This window comes from Lithobates pipiens, unplaced genomic scaffold (genome assembly GCF_037356315.1).
Source record: "Lithobates pipiens isolate NorthernLeopardFrog02 unplaced genomic scaffold, aLitPip1_a1.2 Scaffold_1, whole genome shotgun sequence".
Classification (NCBI taxonomy): Eukaryota; Metazoa; Chordata; class Amphibia; order Anura; family Ranidae; genus Lithobates; species Lithobates pipiens.
This window is the reverse complement of record NW_027507685.1, coordinates 141,691,886-141,716,203: the sequence shown is the minus strand read 5'-3', so window position 1 is coordinate 141,716,203 and position 24,318 is coordinate 141,691,886. Positions and strand designations below refer to the sequence as shown.

At 43.1% G+C, this 24,318-nt stretch overlaps 1 protein-coding gene across 1 annotated transcript in view; it reads left to right on the top strand.

Annotated features, from left to right (window-relative positions):
* Positions 1-24,318, top strand: part of PRRT1B (proline rich transmembrane protein 1B) — a 56,560-nt gene that overhangs the window by 979 nt on the left and 31,263 nt on the right. The window contains exon 2 of the mRNA XM_077477933.1: positions 21,331-21,659. Within this exon, the coding sequence (XP_077334059.1) occupies positions 21,331-21,659 (329 nt within the window). The remainder of the gene's footprint in view (positions 1-21,330; positions 21,660-24,318) is intronic.

Genomic DNA, 24,318 nt, shown 5'->3' with positions numbered 1-24,318 from the left:
CTACGAAGCCCCTGGCTTCTTATATGCTTTGGATCTTTTAACAGTAAGACCCCCCTGCCCTTATTCCCAACCTAGGTTGCCAAGAAGTTTGGGGGTCCCCCCCAATATTAGGACTCGTTTGCTTAATGTCTATTCAGCTGCTTTGATCTGCGTTGATCAACACGGGCTCAACACAAGGTCTCATAGACGGCAGCTGTTTTCTATGTACTTTGTTCTCAACGTATAGGTCCATTGCATAAAAATGCAGCATGTCTGCATTTTTACGCAATACACAAAAGTGAGTGTCAACACACATCATTGAGCATGCATTTTGTGTGCTTTATGCATGCTGTGAACAAGCCCTCGTCCTCTCTACGCTGTCCCCAATTTCATCCTTGGTCCAGCACTGGGGTTCCTCTTCAGGACAAAGTGACATTCTGACCATTTTCTGTGAGCCCAGCCTGTTATTGACATGTCCCCTCCAGGGGCACATCATCATGTAGGCTCGGCTCACAGTACTACAGGGCAATCACACATCATTACATGAGTGACAGTCCTTAGAATAATGTGCATCCCTGCCAGAGAAAGAAGTCCTAGTGACATCATCGTATCATCAAGAAGGGTAGGAGAAGTTCGGGTTGGCGGGGGGACCCCCATTATCCACCAAAAACTAAAATATCAATTTTGGGTGGCCTTTTAAATACCATTTTCTCTCATTACACAATGAAGTTCAGAGAGTGTTTTATCTACAAAAGGTTTACAGAAGGTGAACAGATAAAAATTAAATGTAATGTAAAAATGTGGCGGGGGTTTAGAAAAGCAAGTGAAAACAACAATAAAAGCAAAGATGGTATTTTAGGTTGACAGCATCTATTCTTGGTATAGAACAAGATTCTAATAAGTTATGAGTTGAAAAAGATGTAGAAGATTAAAAAAAGATTATGAAATTAATAAAATTGACATTTCCAGGGTGATATCTCTAAATGGTATTTTCTGTTATGCTTTAAAGAAAAAAATCTCAAAGTCTTTAATTCAGGAAGTATTCAGACACACACAGATACAAATAGGCTGCAGAGATGCTAATGTAACCGTATGTATGTTGAGCCACTTGTAGACGCCATCTGAAGCCTGTGTGACCGGATGACCACATAGAAGAAGTGAGAGACAGAGTTGTCACCCCTATAACAAGGAGTGTCTGAAAAAGGGATTTTATAACAAAGACCACTAGAAATTTTTGATGAATGCCGTAGATTTAAAAATAATGAAAATGATTTGTGAAATCCAATTAATACACTAAAATTTATATGAGGTTCTCAAGTAGTGATTGGGTTTACACATGCTTTCATCATTCACATTCAGACTGATTTGCCCAACATTTTCTTACAGCCCTGTTGCCTTTACATGGGAGTCTTGCATACCCTATTAAGAGGGTTTTTTTGTATTTTGTGTTACAGACAGAGCAGTAGGGAGTAAGACTTCCACTGCCATACCAACCAATATGAGATACCATTGCAACAAGGGGCAGACTTGAAAATGGTTGTAGGGAGATCATGGGTTCCCAAGAGATAGGAAACAATTGCATGTCAATTATACTATTATGTCGCAGTACATATGATTTATTGGGTGCAAAGTAAAATGTGTAACTGTCACCAAGGATTTACAAGACACCAAGGACTTATTATTATTATACAGGATTTAAATAGCGCCAACAGTTTGCGGAGGGCAGACAGTACAGTTACAATACAATTCAATACAGGAGGAATCAGGGGGCCCTGCTCGTTAGAGCTTACAATCTATAAGACTTACTAGAGTTTTTTGGTGCTCTATATTATGTAATAGTGGCATTTACCATTTAGCTGTTTTTTTGGATGGTTCGGTTTGTCTCAACATTTTGTTGTCAGACAAGCAAACGCACTATAGTTTAAAATGTGCCTTGAAAGTAATTAAAATATTCTGTACGGTACATGTCTTTCTGTTTCTACTGATGTGGGATAAGTAATAATCACTTCCAATATCAAAACATCTTCTGAAGGCTTCATTCACATACCTCCCAACTCTGTAGGTAAAGGACATACCCCTGATGCCCTCAGTTATGTGAACCACAGAGAATTAATTGTAAAATAAAAAAGATTAGTTAAACCAACAAGTTCTTTTTTTTTTTTTCACCACCTGCATTCACTTTTAAAAATAATAATGTTAATATAGAGGTTGGATGAAAGTTTTTGTACAGTATAGCAGTGGTCATCAACCCTGTCCTCAGGGCACACTAACAGGCCAGGTTTGCAAGATAACCGAAATACATCACAGGTGATATAATTTGCTGCTCAGCGGTTGCAGTATTCTAGTCTGCATCTCCACAAGGTAATACATAAAACCTGGGCTGGTAGTTGAATAGTACATTTTTTAAAGAGGTCCGTATATAAGACCAAATAAGAACCAACTGAGCAGGAACATTGGTCAGAGGGATTTAGTTCTAAATGGGACAGTTGGAATTTATGCCATCAGTAGTTTGTTTCCCACACCATCGCACAAGATGTATGGCAGGTTTACTTAACTGGATAGACCAGCCTTTCCCAATCATGGTCTTTGGAACCTTAGTATTCTTCCAGACGTCGCTAGTGAGTCCTTGAACAAGGGGCAGTGGCGACTGACCTGTTTCATGGTATCTGCATTTACAGCACCAATGCCACCCTGTAGAGCCAGCGGCATAGGACCAGCGGAGCTTTTCCTCTTGTAGCTCAGTTAAGTAACCACTGACAACAATCATAATGTCAGCTGTCTGTAAGTGGAATGTCTTCCCACTGACCACTAATGAAAGAAGAATTTTTCCCACTGTCCCCCAAAGTATGGGGGTCCTGCGCTAACCACTACTGTAATAGACATTCTTCTCACTGATTACCAGTGTGACAGGGCAGGTTTTCCACTGGCTAAAGAGAGTAAGGGGGGGGGGGGGGTTCTTCTATCATGGACCATCAATGAGATGTGGCTAATGTACTGTCACCTGCAAATATGATCATTTTTTTTTCAAGGCTGCCTCCATCGTAGGAAGATTGAGAAATGATGGTATAGACCTGTAAAGTGAACCCGTGTTTTGACAATGCAGCAGGTTCACTTACCTGCCCTCAATGTTGCTTATACTGACCTTGCACTTTTTCCCTCACCTGAAAAAAAAAAGGAATTATCTATCGCTTTTCTGTATGGGGCAGCATGTGATTCTCTGAAAAAAAAAAGGGGAGGTGGTAGAAACCATGGGAGGACAGCAACCAAGTGACCCTGTTTTTTGCCCTGTAAAGGAAAGCACAGCTTCAGTTTAACAGAATGTATGTATAACATGTACAGATAACTAAGCAGTAGTAGTGAAAATTCTGTTTCGATTTTTTTTTTTTTGTGCAAAATTAGGGTTTACGGTGATGCACTTGCTGGCAGGATTGTGGACATTGTATATGTGTCACTAGGTTTCTCACCTACACATGGTGAGGGACTCCAGGAGTTGTTTTTTTGTTTTCTTAGATCTTAAGTTCTGCTCTGGGCCCCGGAGCCAGGAGGCTTAGTGGAGCTTTGGAGTGAATAATATAGCATTCTTTCCTAGGTCCACATCTCAGGTGGATCTCATTATTAGTCTCAGTTGTGTACAGATGAGCCAACTGATGCTTAGGGGAGCCTCTGCTGTGGAAGCCTGCTTCTGGGTGAAAAGGTTGATCGTTGACAGGCTACTGTTTGTTTTAGGGGACCCATTATGGAGAATTCTGGTAATCAAGAACTGAATTCAAGCGTAACTTCAGTCATTTTTTCAACTTTCTGCCCTTGTTTTAACTTTGGATAGTAAAACGTTTTTTTTTCTGCCAGTATACTGTATAAACAGCCCACTTCCTGTTTCTTGTCTGGTAAAAAGCCTAGGCTTATGACATCATGCACAGCTGTCTCTCTGCCCACAGTTAAAATGGTTGCAGCCAGACTCAGTGGAGGGAGATTTCTGCAGCATATTTGGCAAGTACAGAGTCATGGTATATATACAATAATATGCAAAGTGGTTGGAGTAAAGCTTCAGAATGGCAAATAATTTTTATTACAAATTATGTGAGCAGACTGCAGTTCCTCTTTACGTGGCTCAGAATGGCAGATGTCTTGTTTGTTTCATGTTATTGACTCGCAAAGCCCTCCCAACTTACTGCTGGCTTGCCAAATAAAAGTTCAGAACAAACCAGCTTGGACTGTTCCTTGGTGTCTCTGTCTCTTGCATGGTTTACAGTTGCCAATACAAGTGGAGCCTGTCCAAGGTAACAGGGGTTACCTTAAATTGAGGCAATAGAAGGATTCCTCCTTTAGAAACCATGATTAGGGCCCAGGTGGTTTAAGGCCCAGTATTGCACCAGTCGTTTCACCTCCTTTGAGCCAAGGGCGTCAAAAGCCCACACAATGGTCTTCACAGGAAAAATGGTGCAGGGAGCAACATCATGTTATTTATGTGCTCCAGTGGAGGCAGGGGTGACAATGAAGGGGGATCATTGGTCAACCCCAAATCTTTTATCCAACCTCTATATAACGGTTGCTGCCCTGACTTCAAAGAGCCTGGGAGATATAGTCTTGGGGGCTTATGTCACTAGGAGTTAACCTTCCATCAGTTGACCCTGCAATAATTTGGTGACAATGCCCCTGGGATTAATAAAAGCGGTTTCTCACTACATTACAGAAAAATGTAAAAGAATAAAAATAATGCAGGACTATGTTGGGGGAGAGACTACATTTTGGGTACATTTGGGTAATACCTGGCATGCACTTTATGTAGCACACTTGCACCTGGAGATATGCTGGAAACTGCCATGGCAGCTGGGGACAAGTGAGTGCATCACAGGCAAGACACAGGCCTCATAAAGCAGACAGGATTCCAGAGATAATCTTATCAGCTAATTAGTGATAGTGATTTGCAGTAAGAAAGATAAGCTATTGAGGGTGAAAGGGAATGGCCTCCATCAACAGTGGAATTTAGCACATATTCTCCCATCTCTACCCCTAGAACAGGGGTCTCCAAACTTTCTAAACAAAGGGCTAGTTTACTGTCATTCGAACTTCCCGGGGGCCGGACTGGGGCCATTGGAAGAAGAAAATGTATCAGTAGGAGTAAACAAATTCCCCGTCTTTGGTCTCAGTGAGAGGAATTGTACCCCATCATTGGTGTAATTGGGTGGGAAGAATCATGCCCCATCATTGGTGTCACTGGAAGGAACTGTGCCCCATCGTTTGTGTCATTGGGAGGAATTTTTCCCCTTGGTTGGTGTCGGGGGGGGGGGGGGGGGATTTTGCCCTATTGTTGGTGACAGAGAATTCAATATATTGCCTCATGGGCCAGATAAAAGCAAGCAAAGGGTCGCATTTGGCCCCCAGGCTGCTGTTTGGAGATCACTGCCCAAGAGGAACCGTCATCTTGTGCTAAATAGCTATCTGATGTTAGTACAGCGCAGCTGCAGAATTATTGTGTTCTAACAGGGGGGGGGGGGACTCAGCCATTGGCTGAGAGCACTGATCAGATGCAGATCAGCAGACTTTTATCAGTCATGCCCTCTTGACAGAAGCCGGATGTTCGACTGGCTTCTGGCGGACCAGCTGCCATACACACGTCCAAATGTTGGCCAGTTTCTATTGAACCTGATATTCGGCCCATGTGTACGGCTTTAGTCTTACAGACACATTATTATTGAACTGTTTGCAAAGTTCATAGCTGATATTTTTATAAAAGCCCGCATCACAAAAATCAGGATAATAATGTAGATACACAACTGTGCACAAGTTTTAGGCAGGTGCGAAAAAAATGCTGTAAATTAAGAATGCTTTCAGAAATGGAAGTGTTAATAGTTTATTTTTATCAATTAACGACTATAGATCCGCGCTATAGCCAAATGATGGCTACAGCGCGGACCTCCCTTGCCGGGACTACGTCTATTGACGTCGTCCCGTGCACGAGCGGCCTGCGCGGCCCCTGAGGGGCGCACGACGCACTCTGTGATCAGCGAGTCTATGAGACTCGCCTGATCACGGATCGAAGCAAGGGGCCGGTCCCGCCCCCTTACCACGTGATCAGCTATCAGCCAATGATAGCTGATCATGTGATACAACGGAGCCGGTAATCGGCTACTTTTCCTCCACGCGCTGTCAGCGCGAGGAGAAAAAAAAAGAGCCGATCACGGCCAGCTTACCAGTGTCCACCTGCCCCCTGCCAGTGCCACCTCAGTAATTAAAAAGTGCCCCCCATCAGTGCCCACAATCTGCCTCAACAACGGTGCTGCACCCTAGTGCTACATCCGTGCCCATCAGTGTCATCTACCAGTGTCCATCGGTGCCGCCCATCAGTGCCCAGCAGTGCCACCTATCAGTGCCACCTATCAGTGCCCATCAGTCCCATCTATCAGTGGTACCTATCAGTGCCCCTTAGTGCCACCCATCCGTGCCATCTTATCTGTGCCCATCTTTTCCCATCAGTGCCGCCTTATCTGTGCCTATCGGTGCCGCCTTATCTGTGCCTATTAGTGCCACCTTAACTATGCCTATCAGTGCCCACCAGTGCAGCCTATCAGTGCCCACCAGTGCCGCCTCATCAGCGCACTTCAATGAAGGAGAAAAATGACCTGTTTGCAAAATTTTATAACAAACTATTAAACATGATTTTTTATTTTATTTTTATTTTGCATCTTTTTTTGTTTGTTTAGCAAAAAATAAAACTCCCAGCTGTAATTAAATACCACCAAAAGAAAGCTCTATTTGTGGGAAAAAAAATGATAAAAATGTCATTTGGGTACGGTGTTGTATGGCCACGTAATTGTTGTTCAAAGTGCATCAGCGCTGAAAGCTGAAAATTGGTCTGGGCAGGAGGGGGGTTTAAGTGCCCAGTAAGCAAGTGGTTAAAAAAAATGGAAAGTAAATGAACAGAAAAGAAATCCAAATTAAATCAATATTTGGTGTGATCACCCTTTGCCTTCAAAACAGTAACAATTCTTTTAGATACACTTGCACACAGTTTTTGAAGGAACTCCACAGGTAGGTTGTTCCAAACCTCTTGGAAAGCGAACCACAGATGTTCTAGGCTGCCTCAAATTCTTCTGTCTCTACATTTAATCCCAGACAGACTTGATGATGTTGAGATTGGGGTTCTGTGGGGGCCAAACCTTCAGTTACAGATCTCCTTGTTGTTCTTTATGCTGAGGATGGTTCTTTAATGAGATTAGTTGTATGTTTGGGGTCGTGGCTCTGCTGCACAATACATTTGGGGCCAATCACATGCCTCCCTAATGGTATCTGCCTGTATTTCTCAGCACTGAGGACACCATTGATCTTGACTAAATATGTAACTCCATTTGCAGAGATGCAGCCCCAAACTTGCAAGGAACCTCCACCATGCTTCACTGTTGCCTGCAGACACTCAATATTGCAGCGCTCCCCAGCACTACAGCAAACAAACTGCCTCCTTCAAATTTTGACTCATCAGTCCAGAGCACCTGCTGCCATTTTTTGCACCCCAGTTCTTAGGTTTTCATTCATAGTTGAGTTGCTTAGCCTTATTTCCAGATTCTTCCATCAAGACCACCTCTAGCCAAATTTCTACAGATAATAGATGGCTGGACCTGGGTCCCCTGCTGGTTTCCATCAGTTCTGAGGTGATGGCACTGTTGGACATCTTCCAATGTTGAAGGGAAATAATGCAGCAGATGAAAGACACATCATGTTTAAGTTTCCTTGGTCGACCACTGCGTCTACGGTCCTCAACATTGCCTGTTTCTCTGTGCATCTTCAAACAAGCTTGAACAGCACATCTTAAAACCCCAGTCCGCTTTGAAATCATTGCATGGAAGAGACCTTGCTGATGCAGTATAATTACCTTGTGTCTTGTTGATGTTCTCAGTTTTGCCATAGTGTATGACCTGTGACACGAAACGGTGTTCCACAATGACCAGCTACTGTTAGACAGACCGACATACACACGGGCATAGTGTGTGGACAGCTTTTTATTCCAGGAGCGGGCGCAATTTTGAAGAGTGACATGTTGGGTATCAATTTACTCAGCGTAACATTATCTTTTACAATATAAAAAAAATATTTAAAAAAAAATTGGGCTAACTTTACTGTCTTATTAATGTCTTACTGCCTTGTTAATTAAAAAAAGTGTATTTTTTCCAAAAAACTGCGCTTGTAAGACCGCTGCGTAAATACGGTGTGACAGAAAGCCTGCCATTTTATTCTCTAGGGTGTTAGAAAAAAATGTATAATGTTTGGGGGTTCAAAGTAATTTTTTTACTTGTAAACAACAAATCTCAAAAAGAGGCTCGGTCCTTAACCACTTCAATACAGGGCACTTTCGCCCCCTTCCTTCCCAGCCCAATTTTCAGCTTTCATCGCTCTAGCGCTTTCAGTGACAATTGCACGGTCATGCTACACTGTACCCAAATTCAATTTTTATCATTTTGTTCGCACAAATAGAGCTTTATTTTGGTGGTATTTATTCACGACTCCGTTTTTTATTTTTTGCGATATAAGCGCAAAAAAGCGGAAATTTGGAAAAAAAACAATATTTTCTTTTTTCTATTTTAAAAGAAATCCAATAAAATCAAATTTTGTCATAAATTTAAGCCAAAATGTATTCTGCTACATGTTTTTGGTAAAAAAAATTCCGTTAAGTGTATAATAATTGGTTTGTGTGATCACGGACATATGTACGCAAATGATCATGTACATATGTGTGCAGGTGATCACGTATATATGTGTGCAGATAATCATTGGAACATGTGATTTTAGTGGGACATATGTGGGGGACATGTTTTTATTATTAGGGACATGTGTTTTTATTATTTGGGGACATGTATGTTGTGGGGACTGTGTTTATACTGTGTGGTGTGTTGTGTATTACACTAGACTGGTGATCAGTGAGTAAAAAGCTGTAAAAAACAAAAAACATATGTGCATTGGCCGGGTGGGAAGTGGTTAAGCAGGTAAAAGGTCTGGAGTTGATTCTAAGGCCTCGTACATACGGTACAAAAATCAGAAGGGAAAAGTCTGGAAACTAGCTGTCTGCGGATTTTTGAATTGTAAGTATGGTGAGTGTTGCAGTGATCCTGAAGCACTTTTCAGGCGCTTTGTAAGCGCTGCCTATTATACAGCGCTCCAACAATGCCCCAAAGATGCTGGTTGCAGGACTTTTTCTCCCGACCCACAAGTGCACCTCCCCAGTGTGAAAGCACTCAGGCTTTCACACTGGGGTAGCATGAGAGGCAGTTTTCAGGCGCTATTTTTAGCGCTAAAATGCCTGAAAACTGCCTCAGTGTGAAAGGGGTCTATGCGAGAGTGAGAGCGATAACACAAAATTTAACACACCTGCTACCCATTCACACCTGAGACCTTGTAACACTAACGAGTCATATGACAGTGGGGATGAAAAATGGCTAATTGGGCCCAATTTGGACATTTTCACTTAGTTGTACTCACTTTTGTTGCCAGCGGTTTAGACATTCATGGCTGTGTGTTGAGTTATTTTGAGGGGACAGTAAATTTACAGTGTTATACAAGCTGTACACTCACTACTTTACATTGTAGCAAAGTGTCATTTCTTCAGTGTTGTCACATGAAAAGATATAATAAAATATTTACAAACATGTGAGGGGTGTACTCACTGTTGTGAGATACTGTATAAATGCACATTCTTACTTTACAGCATTTCTTTACACCTGCCTAAAACTTTTGCACAGTACTGTATACTCATAATTCTGGTTACCTTTTTTCTGAAGTCTGTTGCTCCCACAAATTTGTATGGTATCAAATAAAGGACTGCCACCTGCATTGTACTGCGAATGGGAGGCTCCTACAGGCCCAGCAACTCCCACCGACTTCCGCTGTGATTTGAGACACAGGGGGATTTAGTCAGCAGGTCCCAGCCAATGATTAACGGTCGGAAACAGCTGTGTCCAATCACAGCTCAGAGCCCTGTGTTGACAAAAAACAGGGTGGTACCACCAAAAAAAATTATAAGAATTTTGTTTGGGTACAGCGTTGCATGACAGCGCAATTATTAGATAAAGTAGCGTAGTGCTAGCAATAAATGGCCTGGTCATGAAGGGGGTAAACCTTCCAGACCTGAAGTGGGTTAAATGAAGATTACTTTCCCCCATAGTAAAGGAGTTGTGGCAAATAAAAATTGGCATTGAAAAAATAAAAAAGTTAGTGTTAGTTTTTGGGTTATAGAGGAGGAAAAGTGTAAGACCCCTTTCACACTGGGGTGCTTTGCAAAGCGCCCTGAAAGAGCCGCTCCTCACACTCTATCAGCATCTTTGGAGCGGGGAAGGAGCGGTGTGTATGCCATTCTTTCACCGCTCCTGCCCATTGAAATTAATGAGGCAGCGCGGCTATACCGCCAGCAAAGCACCGCTGCAGCAGCACTTTGCGGTGGTTTTAACCCTTTCTCGGCTGCTAGCAGGGGGTTAAAACCTCCCCACTAGCGGCCGAATCCCGCCACTAAAACAACGGTAAGGCGGTGATAAAAAATAGGGCCATTTTACCACCGACACCCGCACTGCCCCAGTGTGAAAGGGGACTTACGGTTATTGATAGGGTAAGTGTGATTGTTACAGAGATGGTTATGGTTACAGAAAGTTTTAAAGTCGGGGTTACAAGGTGTACAAAAACTATTCGTGGGGATTCATTTGTATCTGACATTTATATCCGACGGTCTTTGTTGCACTGCATTTTGGCACTGCCATTCATCCCATTCTTAAAAATCAGGTTGGGATATAAATCTGCACAAGCCCCACAGAGTTCTCAGTTTTCAGCTAAACCACAGTTTGGTTTTTTTAAGAGAGAAGAATGAAGGCTGTAGCTGTGCCCCCTGGGCATTTACAGGTCCTAGGCTCCTGCCTAGATTGCCCTATAGATGATCCAGCTCTGGGAACAGTATATCTTTATATATTCAATAATAGCACATACACTCCCTTCTCATTTAAGTAAGATAAATATGATCAACTATTTTCCATATTTGCTGGGTTGCCCTTTTATGAGGAACCAGATTGCTGTTGAGCAAAGTTCAGTCGATTCTGAAGATAACAGGGAAATAAACAAAACATGACGATTTCTTCTTTAAGGTGTCAGGGAGATTAATCTCTTGGACATCCTGATCTCTTTATGATATAAAATATAGATTGAGTTTACAGAAATCCAGCACAACTTTACAGAAGATTTCCAAAAATTGGGAGTTTTAAAGAAAAACAATGTTTGTTTTATTTCAAGGAAATGTATAGTCTTTTCATTTTTTAAGTATACACGTAAAACAGATTAGCTTGATGTAAATCTTACCATTGTGTTATTATGTTAATGTGTTTCTAAACTTATAAACTATAATATACTGCAGTTTAGCAATCCAAAAATGTGGTGGCTGCATTTGTTTTCATTGTGTAGTCTTTTTCTCCTTCATTTTCACCTGGTAATCTGGTCAGTAGGTCTCGTATTATTTTTTAACTTTAGCTGACCAAGCTGTCTGGCAGAAATACTAGCAGTAGTGACAGGAGTGCTTACAATGGTCAGCTTTTATTCAAGTTTGTACAACCTTTACCCCCAAAAGAAAAATGTTTCTGTAACTGCTTAAAAGAAATCACTTATGTAAAGCGTATTATGTAAATCCATCCATCTGACAATACTCTCTACATTGCTGCGATCCAAGAGTGACTATGCTGCTCTTCCATAGATGCAGGGGAGGAATTAGTATAGCCACCCTAAACCCCTTGCACACACGGTCTGACATTCCAACAACAAAATCCGTCGGGTTTTGTCCGTCGGATTTTGTCCAAAACTGGTGTTGCATACACACGGTCGGACAAAGTTGTCGGAAAATCTGATCGTTCAGAACGTGATGACGTTATTTCGTTACTACTGGACTACATTCAGGCTAGTAGCCAGTAGCTTTGATCTAGAAATTTGATCTGAGCATGCGTGGCACTTTGTCCGATCGGAATTCTCTACAAACGCTCGGACAAAGTCCGATCGGAACATGTTGTCGGAAAAATTTTATATCCAGCTCTCAAACTTTGTTGGTCGGACATTCCGACGGAAAAAGTCTGATGAAGCCCACACCTTTTCCGTGGAATGTCCAACCGTGTGTACAAGGGCTAAGACAAAAACTGTGTTAATGGCAGGATCACCAGGTGAAAATAAAAGGGGAAAAAAAACAAATAAGAAAATAAAAGCAGCCACCACATCTAAGGATTGGTAAAGCACAACTGTTTTTTGGTTTAGATACACTTTAAACTCTTGCCGACCCACTCACAGTAGATATACTGCAAGCGGGTGGAACAGCCCAGCACCCGTATGTCACAGTGTACTTCCTTGGTTTGGTGGTGCACATGCACACACACCCCACTGACCCTTGCTATCATTAGATACAGCACAAGTTTGTTAGCAGATTTCAGCCAATGATTTTGGCTGAAACCTGCTCATCAGCTGCGATCTCAGCACAGAGTTCTGTGTTGGTAAACACACAGAACTCTGTATACAAACAGTGATCAGTCTGTTTCTTCTCCCCGAAATTGACTCACACCTTGATGTTAACCCAGTCCCAGCCGTTGCCATTAGTATTATCACTGATCACTCACTGTATTAGTGTCACTAGAAATGTTAGTGTCAGTGTCCCTCCCAGCCAGTGTCATTTAGTGCTAGACTGTCCGTCACACTATAAGTCTCTGCTCACCGCCATTACTAGTATTGTGTTCATTCAGATCACAATCAGAACTATACTAGTGTCCCCAACAGTATAGTGTTCCCAAACACATAGTTTGGTTTTTACCAAAGACATGTAGCAGAATACATTTTGGCCTAAATTTATGAAGAAATTAGATTTTATTGGATATGTCTTAGAACAGAAAGTAGAAAATATTGTTTTTTTTCCCCAAAATTTCACAATTTTTGTGGCGAATATCGCCAAATGAAAGCTTTATTTGTGTGGAAAAAAAAAATGATATAAATCTGATTTGCGTGCAGTGTTGCGTGACTGAGTAATTACCAGTTAAAGCAGCGCAGTGCTGAATAGGAAAAAATGGCCTGGTCATGAAGGGAGTAAAAGCTTCCGGAGGTCAAGTGGTTAAAAGCGTTTGTAAACTGTAATGATAAATTTCTCCGATTAGCTTCCTTTTGGTCTGTTAAACTTACCACTAAAAGTGTTTTGTTAGATCTGCCTAATAACTGCAAAAAAAAAACTGTTGAAATCTTGTCTGTTTATAACTTCCTGTTTGAGCAATGAGAGTGTGAGTACAGTTCAGGAAGGCAGCATCTGTAATATGAAGCAAAGATCAAGAACACGGGGACATGACCTCAAACTGGAAGGAAACTCCAAATCTAGCCTTATTTTACTAGAAGAGTAGTTGATGCTTGGAATAGGCTTCCAGCAGCAGTAGTAAGACAGTTGAAAATAAGTAGATTCAAACATGCTTCAGATAAAGTAAGATCTATACTCAGCGATAACAAAAAAAAAACACAAGAGGGTGGAAAGGCCTAGTGTATTACCTAATAACAAAAGTTTATCAAAATCAAGACGATGCCAAATGCATGCTCAAAGAGAGCCACAGGCAGAGAGCGCTAAAAGCAGAACAGAGAGGTAAAAATTGAGTATTGAGTATTGGTATTATTGAGACCTAGGCATCTCTTAGAGCAGGGATCAGCAACCATGTGAATGCATGGAGAGCCGCATTTACCTGCTAATAAATTAAAATAATCCGGACCCCTTTCCATTACACAGCCCCCGAACCTCTGGACCCCTTTACATTACACAGCCCCCATACCTCTGGACCCCATTACATTACACAGCCCCCATACCTCTGGACCCCTTTGCATTACACAGCCCCCGCACCTCTGGACCCCTTTGCATTGCACAGCCCCCGTACCTCTGGACCCCTTTGCATTACACAGCCCTGCACCTCTGGACCCCTTTACAGTGCACAGCCCCCGTACCCCTGGACCCCTTTACAGTGCACAGCCCCCGTACCTCTGGACCCCTTTGCATTACACAGCTCCGCACCTCTGGACCCCTTTACATTGCACAGCCCCGCACCTCTGGACCCCTTTACATTGCACAGCCCCGCACCTCTGGACCCCTTTACATTGCACAGCCCCCATACTTCTGGACCCCTTTGTATTACACAGCACCGCACCTCTGGACCCCTTTACATTGCATAGCCCCCGTACCTCTGCACCCCTTTGCATTACACAGCCCTGCACCTCTGGACCCCTTTGCATTACACAACCCCGTACCTCTGGACCCCTTTGCATTACACAGCCCGCACCTCTGGACACCTTTACATTACACAGCCCCCGTACCTCTGGACCTCTTTACATTACACAGCCTCCCCTGCATAATACACAGCCCCCCCCCCCTGCATAATATACAGGCCCCCCATGTCATGCTTTAAAATTGCACACACTCGTTGAATGGAGACAAACTACGGTACTTAACCACTTCAATACAGGGCATTTTCACCCCCTTCCTGCCCAAGCCAATTTTCATTTTTCAGCGCTGTCGCACTTTGAATGACAATTGCGCGGTCGTGCGACGCTGTACCCAAATCACATTTTTTAATTAAAAATTTTTTCCCACAAATAGAGCTTTCTTTTTGGTGGTATTTGATCACCTCTGCGGTTTTTATTTTTTGCGCTATAAACAAAAGAAGAGCGATAAGTTTGAAAAAAAAAAAAAACGCAATAAGTGTATACTTATTGGTTTGCACAAAAGTTATAGCGTTTACAAAATATGGGATAGTTTTATGGCATTTTTATTATTCATTTTTTTTTTTTTACTAGTAATAGTCGCGATTTTTATCATGATATTGCGGCGGACACATTGGACACTTTTGACACCATTTTGGGACCATTGGCATTTATACAGAGATCCATGCTATAAAAATGCATTGATTACTGTATAAATGTCACTGACAGGAAAGGGGTTAACAGGAGGTGATCAAAGGGTTAACTGTGTGTCCTAGGGAGTGATTCTAACTGTAGGGGGAGGGGACACACAAGGGGAGTAGACCGATTGGTGTTCCTCTGTACTAGGATCACATAATCAGTCTCCTCTCCAATGACAGGACATGGATCTGTGTGTTTACACACACAGATCCATGGTCCTGCTCGGTTAACGGAAAAATCGCAGGTGCACGGCGGACATTGCGGTTGCCCCCCCAGACGGCCAAGAAGCCCAGGACGTCATATGACGCCTGCCCAGGATGGGAGATCCCATCTGTGGACGTCATATGACAATGGGTGGGTATTGAAGTGGTTAATCTCCAAAGACAACGCTTTAAACATTTTTACAGGTTTACCTTTTAGGTTACAGAGGAGGTCCTATGCTAGAATTATTGCTCTCACTCTAACGATCGCAGCGATACCTCACGTGTGTGGTTTGAACACTATTTACATTTGCGGTGATGACTTCCTTATGCATTAGGTTCTGTGCACAAGCTCCGAGAGATGGGGCGCATTAAAAAAAAAAAAATATCTAATTTGTTTTATTTTTTTACACTGTCCCTTTGAAAAAAAATAAAAATTCTGATCACTTTTATGGCTGTCAGAAGGAATGTAAACATCCCTTGTGACAGTAATAGGCAATGACAGGTACTCTTTATGACCCCAAATCCCTTCTTTGCACTTAAAAGCATTCAAATTGCCAAGTTTGGCTGTTTTGAATACTGACATTTTTTAAAAATGCATATTCTCTACACGGGAAGTGATGTCATGACATCGCTTCCCGTTTACTAGAGCCGAAACCCGATCCAAGCCGATTCCAGCTTCATTCGGGTTTCCCGCCAGCCAGCAGATGTGCCGGCTGGTTGATCGGTGTTGGACGGGTGGGGGGGGGGGGGGGACATCCGCTCCCACTGCTTAGGATAACAGCCAAGCGACTTCTTAGCCGCACCGGTTGTTATCCCAGGAAACCCGACCACCGGAAGGGGTTAATATGTCGGCGGCCCGGGTGCATGTGAAGTCATCACATGCACAGACATTTAGTGGCGGCGGGCCGTAGGTTGCCCACCCCTGTCTTAGAGGTACATCTGACGCGTTTCAGGGAACCAACCTTTTTCCTCAGAGTATCATATTCAGATGAAAAAGTTAAAACTAAAAACAAAAATTTAAACATTTATAATTGTTTTAACACAGTCTGTGTTCTGGAACAGACACTCAGCAAATGGGGACCAGGGGCTGTGTCCATGCAGCTGCTGTGTCCCAACAGACATGAATGGGACTGCCTGCACAGGGGACCAGTGCACCCCATGTGGGCAAAGGCAGCCCTTTGTATGGGTATACAAATAGGTACACTCATGTGGAGGCAGGGGCGGATCCAGGGGGGGGGGCAATGGGGCAATTGCCACCCCCGAGAAATTTGTTGCGGGCCGGGCACATGAGAGAGAGAGCAAGCAGCTCCACAAGTCTGCGAGCGGAGGAGAGAGCAGGAGGGTCCGTGGGCGGATGACAGAGTGGGCGGTTCTGTGGACGGACTGGGCGACTCCATTTGTGGGCGGGTAAGCATGTGGTTCAGTCTGTGGGCAGGTGAGAGCAGGCTAGGTGTGAGTGGGCAGCTGGTCAATCAATGAGCCGGCGGGCAGGGGAGCAGAGAGATGACATCATCTCTCACCGCCCCCTCATCCCTACAGTAACTTCTGCCCTCACTGTGCAGGCAGCGTGGGCAGCAGAGAGATTACATTATATCTCTGCTGCCTGACTCTGGGACAAAGAAGCAAGAAACAAGCAAAACATCACCTTAGCAGGCACGTGACAATACGCAATGTGTGGCAGGTGACGTGGCAAGTGACAATCTGCAATGTGTGGCAAGTGACAATTTCACAAGGTGTTGGCAGGTGACATGGGAAGTGACAATCCGCAAAGGTGTGGGAGGTGACATGGCAAGTGACAATCCACAAGGTGTGGCAGGTGACGTGGCAAGTGACAATCCGCATCTGGTGGCAGGTGACGTGGCAAGTGACAATCCGCATCTGGTGGCAGGTGACATGGCAAGTGACAATCCGCAACATGTGACAGATGACAATCTGCATCTGTTGGCAGGCAAGTGACAATCCGTAATGTGTGGCAGGCGACGGTGGCAAGTGACACACTCAGGGCTCCCACTGATTCTGCATTATGGCGAGTTACAATGTATTAGAAATAATGCGCTTCAATCATCCTGACATCATAACAACCATGATGCCAGGATGACTGAAGCAGCAAGACCAGCCATTTCCCTGATAAATTACCTGCAAAAAAACATTTTCTGGCAGTGCCCCTCCCGAGACTAGGCTCTGGATCCGACCCTGTGTGGAGGAGGGATCACTAGTGTCTGCACAGGGTTAATAGACCATTAGATGTTAATAGATAATTCAGCAGCTACCTCTGATAAACTCAGCCTACAGAGCTCAGCAGTTTACTGCCTTTGGAATATATCCTAAATCATTATTGTAAACATAAATTAACTTCTAACAAGCTAGCTTATGTTCAGATTGTACTGCCTGCAGAGAAGAACAAATAAAAGGGTAAAGAGTTTCCCTTTCAGCAGATAAGAAAAACACAATATCCCAATCTGTAGGGTGAATGACATCTATGTGATAAGATGTCACAATACAACTTATATAAATCATAGGGATCCTTTACAGAAACTGGCATTGATGAGATTGCGGGTGTTGTCCACCATCAACTTCCAGTGACAGTAAACCGTATCTTTATTCTCCAAAAACTATAAAAAATTATATAAAAAACACCTAATGGCCCTGTTTGTCTATATTTATTGAAATTGTTATTGTGTTTTTACACATTCTGGTAACACTTTCCTTGGGCTCCAGAACCTCTCATTTTCCCCCCACTTCGGCTTGTTTGGAACACGCAGTGCACGTTAGTCATGTACTCTGCCCCTTCACTTACTGCAGTGCTGACTGCGCATTGCAATCACAAATCGCTGAACCTTCTGGGATTGTAGCGTATAAAGGTGCTAACACCAGCTCTATACTTCAATATGAACGCCAATCGCAGCATCCAGAAAAATGTCTGTGCTTGGGTCCTAAACTCCTCAGATAAAAGCAGCCAGCATGATATCCTGATACCAGAGATCTTATGAGTTCACACTTGTGCGAACACAGACATTGCATGTGACTCGCACTCGATCGCATGTGATGTCTGTACAATGCGAGTTCAGCCATACAGTTGTATGGCTGAACTCGCATTGGACTTTTTTTCCCCTGCACTGGAATTGGATCACATGGGTGTTCGTTCCCAAGCCATCTGATTCCTGTGCGAGTTCATAGTTTGTATTGCGATCTGTGAACCGATCTGGGGGTGTTATTAACATTGTATTGACACCCACAGCGGTTCACAGAGGACAGTGTGAACTGCCTGTGGGAGAGATACGATTCAGGAACCGGTGCTGGAATTGCGCTGGTTCCCGCATCATATATGTGTGAACCTAGGCTAAAGTAAAACACAACAGTGTGGTGCTACAAAACATCATAAAAGTAAGGCAGCCCATACATGCTTGAATTTATTTTTTTCTTTCAACCAGGGGGTGGAACCAAAAAATAAAATTGACCTGCTTTTGCCACCCACCCACTCCATATGGATGGAGGATTCACTCTCATTGAGCTTATGTATTCTCACCCCAGAGAGACTTCCGCGCCATCACGATACATTGATCATTGCTGGCAGTATTGATCGATCGTGAAAAAACAGACAGGCTGGTTGTACTGAAGTCAATTGGTAGACTGAATTCTGATGCATATATGGCCAGCTAAACCTCTTGCCTACTGGGCAATGGTAGGCAGCACTGAAAGGTGACACTGATGGGAACTTATTGGCAGCACCGTTGTGCATTGGTGGACACCCGATAGGCATAACTGGTGGGCACTGTTGGGACTGCACTGATAATCAGATGTCTTTTTTACACAAGCCAGGTATCAGCTCTCCTCTCCTTACGCTGTCAGCGTGAGGAAAAGAATGCCGATAATCGTCTTGTGTTTACATGGTGATCAGCTGTGATTGGACACAGCTAACCACATGGTAAAGAGCCGCTGACTGTCTCTTTACCCCAATCTGTGATAAGCTGTGTGTTGAGTTCTTTTTACACTGTTATGCAAGCTGTACTACTTTACATTGTAGCAAAGTGTAATTTCTTCAGTGTTGTCAAATGAAAAGATATAATAAAATATTTACAAAAATGTGAGGGGTGTTCTCACTTTTGTGAGATACTGTACATTCGCAGACACATACTTCAATAAATTAGCCTCAAATATATTAGGAGTCCTCAGCTTTTTGTTTCCCCCCCTTTTTTTCCTTTCTTCCCCCCTCTCTTTCTTTTCTCCTTTCTTCCCCTCTGTTCCCCCTCTTTTCCCCTCCTTTTCCCCTTCCTTTACCTTCCTACCCCCTTTCCCCCCCCCTCCCCTTTCCCCTTCCCCCCCTCTTTTCCCTTTCTCCCCCTTTTTCCCCATTTTTCCCCCTTTTTTTCCCCCTTTCCTTTTTCCCTTTCCCCCCCCCCCCTCCCCTTTCCTTCCTCTCTTATTCCACCCTCTTTTTTTCTATCTTTTTCTTTTCTTTTTCTCTCTTTACTTCTGTCCTGAAGCTGTCTGATACCTTGAGAGTTCGATTCCCCGATGTCTTTGACATTACTGCGATTTTCTGGTATTAGTCAATAATATATTATCTGTTTTTGACTTAATACCCCAACTTATTTAACCATGTTTTTGTATTATTTTCTTTTAGATAAGTGCTACGTAATGGTGAGAATTACAGATTAAAAATATATGCAAAAAATGCTGCCAATTTAAACAGATTTAAAATTCTATCTTTTGTTTATTCTTTGTATCTATTGATTTTTGCACTGTTAAGCGAAGTGTGAGACACTAAAGCTATCTGATATTGATGATGGTGCACAGACTGAAGTATGGGAGGAGACTCCCAGGGGCGGGCACGCGCCTCTCCGGCGGCCCTGTAAGGCTCCCACTTGTGGGCGGCACCAGGTCCGCTCTAGCAATGAGTCACCGAGGGTTCCCACGGTGACTCAAGCTGATGCGCGTCGCTACGTTCTGGCGCATGCGCATTAGGAGCGGCAGACCCGGCGACGTCATAGTTCGGCGCAGCGTCGGGCCTCTGACGCCGCCGGGTTGGAGGTTAAAGGTGCGCCATCATGGCGCTCCTTTACAGCAACAGCACGGAGGTCTGAGGGCCTTTAGGCCAGACACTGTTGCCTTTACTAAGCACTCGTAAATACGAGGGATCTCGCCTATTGGTAAGTGCCCCCCTTTTTTTAAATGTCTTCTATGGTGGCCATTAATCTATAGCCACCCCTGTGGAAAATATATCTACCTGGCTTATTTATTTATATCTTCACTAGGTTCAACTCTGCACACACAGACATCTATGGTGCATTGGGCAGAGACCTGGATCTCCTAATTTACTTGATATAGGCGCAGTGCCTATTGTGAACCAGACTCAATACAATACTTTGCTGGGCATGTTAATATACACAATGGGACCCTAGCGTTGCTGAACCGATGTATTTTTTTCCACGCTGCATCGTTCAAAAGCATCTGGCTATATTGGTATGTGGATGTTATACCTATATTGAGACATAAATGTCATGTTCTAAATGCATATAATAGTCACAACATGCCTACAATTAAGAATCTTTGATTATCGTTTTATAGCTGTTTTTGAACCTTCCGTGTCCGCCCCAAAGGGTGGTCAAAGCCTGATTGGCAGGGACTACCCGAACTCCAAATGCTTTGCGATTAGATATCTTTGTGGTGGTGAGCTGCACACTTCGTTTTTTACCCCCCTTTTTTCCCTTTCCCCTTTAAAGTTTTTGTAACAATACATCAAATATGTTGAATTATGTTATTTCTGTCAAGTAAACTGTGACAAACTTTGATTTCAGACAAACAAGGTCTCCTGAAGAAGCGACAGAAAAGTCGCGAAACTAGTAGAAACTAAAGACCGAACTGGACACTAAATATTGTCGTAACATTTTTGTCTATGTTACAGCTATATTATGTACTCATTGAAATTTTATGTCTATATAAATTTTTTTCTTTTCTAAAAAACTTTTTATATTTAATAATAAACATTTGTATTTTTATATAATCTGGTATCAAGACAGTCCGTCATTTTGCTGGGTGATTTCAAGGCAAATCATGGTTATGATGTTCCATGTATGAATTCCTTTTTTTCTCCCAAAATTTTCTCTGTAGTTAATGTATAAGGATGAGGATACCATATACCCCCGTTTTGTAAACTAGGCACAACAATATAACTATTAGAAGGAGTGGGGTGCACATTAGACTAACCCATTTTATGTTCTTTTGACAGAAATGGAAGTTCAGATCCAACAAGAAGAAGAAAGGAACGAAACAGCTGTGGAAATGGGCCAAAGAGCTAACACTCCAAGTACAGACCTTGTCCAACCACAGCAGCAGCCCAAACCTACCTCAGAGGAGCCTAAAGGCATAGAGAACACTGCATTTGTTGGGGACCCTCCACCATATTCTCCCCCGGACCCTAAGATTGCACATCTTCTGTACCCCAATTATCAAAATAACTTCTCTGGCTCGATGGCTGTCGTGTACCAGTCTGGCCCGACGTTGCAGAATGTCTACGCACATCAGAACCTGCCGCCAGGGTCATATCCCTATATCATAGTAAGAAAAACTCTCCACATGTCAAACTATTTCATGCAAAAGCTGTGTTTAACCACTTCAACCCCAGAAGGTTTTCCCCCCACTTCCTGACCAGGCAATTTTTTGCGATGCAGCAATGCGTTATTTTAACTGACAATTGTGCGGTCGTGTGACGTTGTACCCAAAGAAATTTGATGTCCTTTTTTCCCCACAAATAGATCTTTCTTTTGGTGGAATTTGATGACCTCTGCGGTTTTTATTTTTTTGCACCATAAACAAAAAAAGACCGACAATTTAAAAAAAAAAAACAATATTTTTTACTTTAGGCCAATATGTATTCTGCTAAATATTTTTGGTAAAAAAAAAAATCCCTATAAGCATATATTGATTGGTTTGCCAAAAGTTATAGCATCTAAAAACTATGGGATAAATTTATGTTTTTTTTTTTATTTACTAGTAATGGCGGTGATCAGTGATTTTTAGCGAGACTGCGACATCGTGGTAGACACATCTAACACGTTAAGTTAAACTTTTTTGGGGACCAGTACAAACAAAACGAATGCACTGTCACTGTTCTAATGACACTGGCAGGGAAGGGGTTAACACAGGGGACGCTCAAAGGGTTAAATGTGTTCCTAGGGTAGCGATGGCAAACCTTGGCACTCCAGATGTTTTGGAACTACATTTCCCATGATGCTTAGCTACACTACACAGTGCATGAGAATCATGGGAAATGTAGTTCCAAAACATCTGGGGTACCAAGGTTCGCCATCAATGCTAGGGTGTGTTTTCTAACTGTGGGGGAGGTTCTTTGACTGGGGGAAGACAGAGATCCGTGTTCCTGCAAGATCTCCATTGTCCCCTTTAACAGTACGACAGTCTGCCCTGTTTACATAGGCAGACCGCCCTTCTGCCTCTCCTGAGAACGATCGCAGGGTGCCGGCGAAAATCAGGTCCGCCGGACCCGCTGATTGGCTTCTGTTGTGTCCAATCACAGAGGGTCGCTGGCAGCAGCGCTCACGTGCCCCAGTGCACTAAATCATGTACAGTTACGTCATTTTGCGCAGGAGGGCCGCCCTGCCGCAGTATATCTGAGTAAGGCGGTCAACAAGAGGTTAAAGTGGACTTGTAAAATACCAATAGAATCACATTAACACTATTCCTCAGCAGACATCATAAGCTCAAATACATGTACTGTATATACAGTGCCTTGCGAAAGTATTCGGCCCCCTTGAAATTTTTCAATCTTTTGCCACATTTCAGGCTTCAAACATAAAGATATAACATTTTTATTTTTTGAGAAGAATCACCAACAAGTGGGACACAATTGTGAAGTGGAACGAAATCTATTGGATTTTTGAAACTTTTTTAACTAATAAAAAAATGAAAAGTGGGGCGTGCAAAATTATTCGGCCCCCTTGCGTTAATACTTTTTAGAGCCACCTTTTGCTGCGATTACAGCTGCAAGTCGCTTGGGGTATGTCTCTATCAGTTTTGCACATCGAGAGACTGAAATTCTTGCCCATTCTTCCTTGCAAAACAGCTCAAGCTCAGTGAGGTTGGATGGAGAGCGTTTGTGAACAGCAGTTTTCAGCTCTTTCCACAGATTCTCGATTGGATTCAGGTCTGGACTTTGACTTGGCCATTCTAACACCTGGATACGTTTATTTGTGAACCATTCCTTTGTAGATTTTGCTGTATGTTTGGGATCATTGTCTTGTTGGAAGATAAATCTCCCTCCCAGTTTCAGGTCTTTTGCAGACTCCAACAGGTTTTCATCCAGAATGGTCCTGTATTTGGCTGCATCCATCTTCCCCTCAATTTTAACCATCTTCCCTGTCCCTGGTGAAGAAAAGCAGGCCCAAACCATGATGCTGCCACCACCATGTTTGACAGTGGGGATGGTGTGTTGAGGGTGATGAGCTGTGTTGCTTTTACGCCAAACATATCGTTTTGCATTGTGGGCAAAAAGTTCGATTTTGGTTTCATCTGACCAGAGCACCTTCTTCCACATGTTTGGTGTGTCTCCCAGGTGGCTTGTGGCAAACTTTAGACGAGACTTTTTATGGATATCTTTGAGAAATGGCTTTCTTCTTGCCACTCTTCCATAAAGGCCAGATTTGTGCAGTGTACGACTGATTGTTGTCCTATGGACAGACTCTCCCACCTCAGCTGTAGTTCTCTGCAGTTCATCCAGAGTGATCATGGGCCTCTTGGCTGCATCTCTGATCAGTCTTCTCCTTGTCTGAGCTGAAACTTTAGAGGGACGGCCAGATTTGCAGTGGTCTGATACTCCTTCCATTTCAAAATGATCGCTTGCACGGTGCTCCTTGGGATGTTTAAAGCTTGGGAAATCTTTTTGTATCCAAATCCGGCTTTAAACTTCTCCACAACAGTATTACGGACCTGCCTGGTGTGTTCCTTGGTCTTCATGATGCTCTCTGCACTTTCAACAGAACCCTGAGACTATCACAGAGCAGGTGCACTTATACAGAGACTTGATTACACACAGGTGGATTCTATTTATCACCTGGATTCTATTCATCATCAGTCATTTAGGACAACATTGGATCATTCAGAGATACTCGCTGAACTTCTGGAATGAGTTTGCTGCACTGAAAGTAAAGGGGCCAAATAATTTTGCACGTACCACTTTTCAGTTTTTTATTTGCTAAAAAAG